This window comes from Micromesistius poutassou (assembly GCF_964030765.1).
Source record: "Micromesistius poutassou genome assembly, chromosome: 3".
Lineage (NCBI taxonomy): Eukaryota > Metazoa > Chordata > Actinopteri > Gadiformes > Gadidae > Micromesistius > Micromesistius poutassou.
Genome location: NC_140273.1, coordinates 6,766,674 through 6,774,875, shown reverse-complemented (window position 1 = coordinate 6,774,875; position 8,202 = coordinate 6,766,674). Strand labels below are relative to the sequence as shown.

At 44.8% G+C, this 8,202-nt stretch overlaps 1 protein-coding gene across 1 annotated transcript; it reads right to left on the bottom strand.

The window, feature by feature from the left end:
• LOC311340538 (uncharacterized protein) lies at nucleotides 1-974 on the bottom strand (the record flags this gene model as incomplete). The annotated part of the gene is made up of 1 exon (XM_084465406.1): nucleotides 1-974. Exon 1 carries the CDS (start codon nucleotides 898-900, stop codon nucleotides 1-3), a length of 900 nt encoding a protein of 299 aa, XP_084321532.1. The 5' UTR covers nucleotides 901-974.
• Between the last annotated feature and the right edge of the window lie 7,228 nt (nucleotides 975-8,202).

Genomic DNA, 8,202 nt, shown 5'->3' with positions numbered 1-8,202 from the left:
TCAAACAACACTTTTACACATATTTGTTAAGGCACAGCAAACAGTGACAATCTTATCCAACGGCATTAGGTTTTCACCCTCACATTTGATGAGCATGTTCACAGGTACAGTGGAGTGTAAGAATTTAAATTTGTTGCGCACAACACCAATCACCCTCTCAACATGAATCCTGAGATGTGCTATGGCCCTAGTCTCCTCCACATCTTTCGCATCCAGCTGTGCACGACCCCTTGTGAACGTAGGTACCTTAACTTCAGCACACATCATACCCACACTTTTCCTGATATTAAAGCCCCTATCTGCCAGCACAATATCACCTGGCAACAGTTTGTTGAGGAAACCACTTTGCTCTGTTATACGTTTGTCACTAGTGCGCCCACCCCACCCTTGGGATATGAAAGAAATTACACCCTTTAGGTGTAAGGGTGTAATTAGGTACTTCATGGTGTATGCATGTTTATACTGAGAGAAAGTCTGTGCCCTTGCCAGTACATTTGAGGGTTTTTCAATAAACACCTCGAAACAATCCACAATGGCGGCTACATTTTTCCCGAACGATTCCACGAACTGGTGTGGCATACTCGTCAATAAACAGTCTCTGCTTGGCCAGTGCACTAATGGACACAGCCGTGCATACATCACTCCAAGGGTATGGTGAAAGGCATCACTGACTGTTGTCCTGTGTACCCGAAACAGATGGCTGATGTGCTTTACTGGCAGGTCTAGTCTGAGGCGCATTAGAGTCAACAGGACAAGCTGGAAGGGTGAGAGTTTCTTCATCCTACCTTGAGGCAGATATGGGGTGAGACTGCATAGAAGTGTCTGAAACATTACATAGCTTGCAAGTCCTGTGTAATACTTCACTATGTTATCATCACCACTCAGAAAGTTCTCATTCATCCGGTACTCATCAAGCTCCTCCTTCAGCTTTCTGTTTTCCTCCAAAAGACTGTTGATTACATCTCCTCTAGATGTGCAGAGTCCACATTCCAGGTCCTCTGTCGGGGATGGAGGCCGCTGCTCCTCTGTCGGGGATGGAGGCTGCTGCTCCTCTGTCGGGGATGGAGGCCGCTGCTCCTGTGCTGGGGATGGAGGCCGCTGCTCCTGTGCTGGGGATGGAGGCCGCTGCTCCTCTGTCGGGGATGGAGGCCGCTGCTCCTCTGTCGGGGATGGAGGCTGCTGCCCCTCTGTCGGGGATGGAAGCTGCTGCTCCTGATGCTCTGCCAGCGGTGGCACTTGCTCCTGGCGCTGGGTCCTGCTGCGCATTACATGCCGCTGATATCTCGCTCCATCTGTTGGCTTGACATCACTGTGGCCTAACCGCAAAGATGGTGTCCAGTCAGGGTGGTTCTCCACCATCTCATATGATGGTTTACCTAGAACAGAATAATTAGATTATGAAAACTCAATGTAATCAATGCTTTAATTACAATCAATGCTTTAATGCAATGTACAATGTACAATCAATGCTTCAATCAATGCTTTAATGCAATGTAATCAATGCTTTAAGCTTTTACAGAAAATATGTTAGTTAAGCTCAAAACAATCATGGGAAACACTAATGTCATGAACTGAATCTCAACTAGTTTTGTTTAAAACAACATTAATGGTTGGGCCATCGAGCATTTTCTAAGAAGCAACAGTTTGTTAGGTAGCTAGCTAGCTGCTAGAAAACAACTTCAGATGCACTTCAGGGTTCGCACCAACATGAGGTACACTTCGTGGCTTTAAGAGACAACATAAACAAATTTAAAGACATTTTTAGAGAACGTACCTGAGTGAAAATGCAGAGAACACACTCTTATCGACTGGGGAATGTTATCGAAAGTAAGTTCCTTTCTTCTGATTGCAGCCACCCAAGAAATCCGACGTCTCCTCGTGATGTCGGATACTTGCTCTCCTAAGTGCGTTCTCCATTTAGGGAACCTAAAAAACTGTAGCCCACTGTTCTTACGGTTTCCTCGGCGATCGTGTGAGGCATTGGAGCAGTTTTTAACGCAGCAGTTGCTTCCAGGCATTGTTAAAACAGTAAAGAATTTCAATTTCAATTTCAATTTTTAAAGAATTAAGGTGTTTAGCTAGGCTAGTTGCACACGTCTTTTTTATGTGTAGACTAGCCTAGTCAAGGACTGCGGTTCGATGAATACTTTTCTATTAGATGTAGGTACCCAATGTGTTCGCGTTATCCATACAGCATGGCCTTTTCATGCATTTTAATTGCCCATAGATAGGCTACACCAGCGGTCCCCAACCGGGCCATTCAGCTCTTAGCAGATCTTAGCTAGATTCCTGACCGGGCCTATGGCCGGCGGCGGAACCCCGACCGCGGAGCCCCCCGGCGGCGGAGCTAAGATCTGAATATTAGCCCCAGCTTGATGATTCGGATCTTAGATTATGGTAGGTGAAAAGTTTGGACCCCTGGGCTACACTATCCATTGGAAATTGACACAGTTTCTCGTCGGTGAGTTCGCCTTAGCACTACAGGCATCATGCACTTAGCACGTGATCAGACCACCAGAGTTGTTGGTCGTAGCACAGTCGTGAGACTAGTGCCGCGGTCAGTCGACCGCCTATGTATTTTTGTTCTCTCGTCAAACGGCTCACTGTAAGTTCACCTCCGCACAAGTCTGTGCGCTGTGTGCGCCCTGCTGGTTAATCTGCTATCCTCTTTCTTCCCCCTCCCCCCGCCTTCACTGCTTTGATATGAAAAATGGCTGAGGCAGGTGAGTCCTCCGAATCAAGTCGAGTATTTCAGGCCAACTGGTAAAGCACGGCTTTCAAACACACAAACCATAAAGCCTATGGACGCCTCAGAACGGACTAGTCAACGCGCTGCGGCATCACTCGGGCAGGTGTGTGTGTGTGTGTGTGTGTGTGTGTGTGTGTGTGTGTGTGATTTCAAAGTAACAAACTCAAAGCCGATGCATGCGTCCAAAACTATTCGTTCAAAACCAAATAAACAACAAAAACAGCGTCCCTTATTCGCTTTAAATACTTTATTTACCGCGCCGTATTAATTCCCAAGTTTTGAAAAGAAAAAAGTATTTGAAGCGAATAAGCGACGACACACACGCACGAACACACGTGCACGCACGTTCATTCACGCAAGCAGGCACCCACTACAACCTGGAGAGGCTGTAAATGCTTTTAAAAATGATAATGGCTATAGACAATTTTTGACAGGTTACAAATTCTCCCAATTTACTTACTATTCCTCTGTACATATTTGTTTTTTCCTGCATTTTACAGATTTGTGACGAGTTTTTCTGTATTACAAACAAAGATCTACTCGGAACATTCAGAGCTGCTGTAGAAAAATATGCGCCCCTACTGCTGAGTTTGTACCGCGCCCGAAAAACAGAGTTTGGCAAGGATCTGAAGGAGATACTGAGAAAGCTTGATGATGAGGTGTGTGCACAGTACAGTACCAAACAATACTTTTGCCCAGATGAAATTCAATCTGTTGAATTACAATTAGTCTTGCTATTATTAGAGCTATCTTTCTGTTTTTTCTTTTTTTCTTTGAGACCACCAACATCGTCAGACACGGCAAGGAAGCAGCCATGAAAGGACTTCCTGTGTTCCTGCGTGAAGATCCTAATCTATTTTTCAAGCAGTGTCTTGTAAGTATTAATGGTCATTAATATACATTTTACAAGCATAGGGATGCAATTGTAAAATGAAGATACTGTAATTGAAAATACTAGAAAATCTGAAAGTTTATTTCTGTTTCGCCCTCGGACTTCTTGAGAGAGGGAAGGGAAGTTAATTGCCTGTCTTATATAAAAGCTTATTGGTTGTGAAGTGAGTCCCTCTAGCACATTTGACAGGTGTTTCAGATTATACCATGAGGAAGATGCTGCTTTGATATACAGGTTGTTGTCGGCAGATGTTAGACCGAGGCTACCTGCTTTGGCTAGAACTAGGGGGCTAGATCACAGCCATATCACTCACCACCTGTCAGGTCATTCTTTTGATACTAGTGATTAGGTCTAGGCCTCTACAGGCTACAAGCTATTATTTTTCTTACAGTCCGAGTCAAATATTCTGGGCCACATAACTACAAGGGTGATATACTCTTCTACATTGGGTTGGAACCATTTCCTTGGTTTTGTGGACATTGCAGGTTATGCTGGTGAGCTGGCACGCATCTCACAGGGGTGAATTATACCATAGATTATAGATAGATAGATTATACCATGAGGGAAGATGCTTTTATTGAGCTGGCTCCTCTCTGCTCTTTTATCTGTTTAAATGTGCGCTATGCATGATGGTAGAAGTTCAGTTTGTATTATTTGTTTAAATTTCTTGGTTGATGCTTTTGCCCAACAGAACGTAGAGTAGGTTTAAAGTTTAGGATCACTTTGAATGTTCTTGTTTTCAATGGAAACACACATGAGTTATCCTGCATAGGAAATATAGGAGACCAAATCCTGTCTTTATTCATTTTTTACAGATTCATATGGCAGTCTTATCATGGTAAACTAGCTCATTGTCAGGTGTTTAACAGCGACACACACTCGGAGACAGTAAAGAAAGACGGGTCCTAGCTGCTACGCACGTTTGATGTGCTCTCACCGTTCTCATGCACACAATTGTTTTTTTAATACATAAATCAAAGGCTTGCGGTTTGTCCACGATGCGGCCTATATGCGGGAAATTACGGTAGTGTAGTTTACATAGTTTTCATAGTTATCAGCCTACGTGCTGCTGAGAAGACCAGAGTTTTTTTACAACACCCTCAGGGGTCGCATAGCTATTGGATCATGAGGAGATATTAGCTGAATGCTAGGAAATGTTATTTGTTTAAAGGTCCCATGGCATGCTATTTTATGGATGCTTTAATAAAGGTGTTAGTGGGCCCCTAATACAGTACTTGAAGACGTTCAAGAAATTCAGCCTTGGTGCAGAGTTACAGCCACTACGAGCCAGTCCCACAATGAGCTCTCCACAAACGTGCCGTTTTTAGAGGCGGGTCAAGGTGGAGGGTGGAAGTGTGGCCCTGAGCAGCTTGCAGCCACGGTACCATGCGCTAGTGTTTACAGTGGAACACTGAACACTCCGGGTGCTCCGGCGGGAGTCCTGGAGCTCTATATCTAAATAATATCATATTATATTTAGATATCTATATAATATATATTATCATGGTAAAAAGCTGTTTGCGCCTCCGTATGATATTATGAATCTCAAACGACTGCGACGTGTTCTCAGACGCCTCTGGTTCTTCCACTTCCACGTCAATATTAAGTAGGCTACAGACTCAACGGAGAAATGAAATGGAGGAGAAGGGGATTGTTGCCCGCGATTGTTGCCCGGGGTTGTCTGCGTCGGGTTGGTTGAGAAGGAATTGGGAACCGCGACATGGAGGAGAAAAGGATTGTTGCCCAGGATTGTCTGTCGGAGCCCCGCGGAACGGTGGCCGCCCCCGGGGCTGCCCGCCCAGCCCTGCTGCCATGGCAGCGGTCCGTCTGAGCCCCGCTGCCCGCTGGCCACCCCCGGGGCTACCTGCTGAACGCTGGCCAACCCCGGGGCTGCCCACCCAGCCCCACTGCCCGCTACAGCGGGGCTCCGACGGACAATCCTAGGAAACAATCCTTTTTTCCTCCATGTCGCGGTTCCCAATTCCTTCTCAACCAACCCGACGCAGTCTAGTCTTTTCACCAAATGGGAGCTTTATGCAAGCGTGCGTTATTGTGTTGCATGTTATGTGCCATGAAGGCCACCTCATACCTCCGGATCCGGACGAAATTTGTCCGTCCGTACTAAACGTTGTCTCCGGGACTACCCTTCATACCTCCGTCCGGTTTCAGTGTTATGGATGTTACGCAAAACAACCTCTAGAGGGCAGTGACTGTCGTGTATAAAATGACCGGCATCGACAATCGCAAACATGGTATCTGTAGAGGAGATGATTATGCTCTGTGTCATCCGGCACAAAGTGTACGTGGAGGTGGCATGTGGCACCCCTCACCAACCTGCAGATTCTCTGCTCAAAATTTTAATTCAAAAAAGTTTTATTGGCATAAAAAATATACATTTGCATTGCCCAAGCAGGTGAACAATAAAATTATAAGGTCAAGTATATAGTATAATATAAGTATAAAACGTTAAATACAAAATATATATACATATCAGTTATTATAGGCCTACTACTCTCGTGGTTGGGACTTCTGCCTCTACTGCCGCCTCGATCTCCGGTGGTAGTGCTCCGGTTTGTCCGGAGCACTCCGGATTCGTAAGCTCAGAGGCGACGGACCCACTGACGGACGACCTCCGGGACCAGACAAAAGCGTCCGTATCCGTATTTACCGTAGGGTGTGAATGGGCCTTTACACCAACAGCGGAACGGTTATCCAAATAACAAAGAACACTTGCGTTACAGTGTGTATTCACACACACACATGTGGCGCTCGCACGGTCCTAGCTCATTGTCTCATTGGCGGGCCAAATTCTCTGGGCGGGCCAAGCAGAGAAAGGGGAGGTAACATGGCCCCATATGATGTCATATGGGGGCGGAAGCCAAATCGAAGCGTTTCAGCGATCCTTTTTTCAAAGACGGCGCAAGATAGCTACTTCTCGGTTTACACCTAACGCAATTTTTAGCTACTGGGGGACCATAGGGAGGCTAGGGGAACTCGACTTAATGTTAGAAAACCTCAAAGTGAAAATTTTTAAATGGCTTATAATTCATAGGGCTCCTTTTTAGGTATAGGCCCATTTGATTGTTAATTCTGCTGATCAGGTGCACCAACCCATTGCAGCAGCAAATTTGATGATGGAGGTGTGATTGCTGCTCTGCAGCGGGTGCATCACATAGCCCTGGGCAGAGCCGTATATAGAGAGAGTTCTGCCAACTGAAATCATGGGTGCCATCTTGTAGACCCAAGTCAGCTCACTGTACAACGTCTGCCAATGGAACGAAGATGGGATGTTGCAACAAATCGCTCATTATCATCATAAACTGTTTGTGAATGTTAAAAGGTTTCTCATACTTTGCTAAAATATAAACGCTTTTACAAATATATCACGTTGAACGTCTCGAGAAGACAGACAATTATGCCTACATCACCTACAGGGCTCCAGACTAACTTTTTGACAGGTAGCACTGGTGCCACCTAGCTTTTCATTTAGTAGCACCAAAACAAATTAGGTAGCACCATATTTTTCTTTGTAAAGCGTGTTATTAATACATGACCTTATGTTTATGAAAGATTGACAAATACATAGATAAAGAATAAAAAATAAAGATAGATAAACGCCTTAAATTAAGCACATAACATGGAATATTTATATTTACACACACACACACACACACACACACACACACACACACACACACACACAATTCAGTGTGTTTTTATAAGATACCTGGGCATGATGGCATTAAATAATAATTTAATTCTAACTGAAATTATAATTAACCTATAGAGCATTTTTCCATATAGTTATTATCATTTGGCTATGAGACACACTCCTTACCTTCTGCATGGCCATGTTCAACCACAATATGGCCAATAAGAATATTGGTTTTCCATCTTCAACGATACGGGCATATATAATCACGCACTCTTTGGTGGATTTGTCAGTGGAACCGTCAAGCATGAACGAGAGGTAGGGGCCGGATGCGACTTTGTCAGCGGTCTTTCCCTTGAGTGTGTGTGCTATAACTCCCACAAATTGTGCACACGCAGTGTCGTTGGAATATGTGGGGTTGACGTTCAGTCCGTTATTCTTCATCATTTTGTGAACGGGAGTTCCTCTTTAGCGATGTTGTAGGCGGTGTTAAACTTGATGATCATTTGTTCATTCTCCGCCGAGCGATTGGTCTCATCTATCTGATTAAATGAGGTGGGGAGAGACTGGGAGCTTCATGTGATGCAGCAGTCCCTGCAAGTCTTGTGCTTTTGGCGTTCATTGTGTAATTTTAATGACTGAACTTTGAATTGTGTAGACCCATTTACAAAATGTGTTTTGCCTGCAACGGACAGGCCACATGTCCTGCAGTACACACACCATGGTTTGTCCCTCATAACGCAACCACGGGAACTGCGCCAGCCATTTTTGTTGAAAACAATACTTTTTTTTTTCTCCCCACTGCCCCCCGCCTCTTTCACCAACCTGTCACTGTCCTCTTCAGAATAAGAATCTGAGATTCTTTTTGCTTCCTCTGCTAACCCTTCTCCAGCACCAGCCTCATTTGTT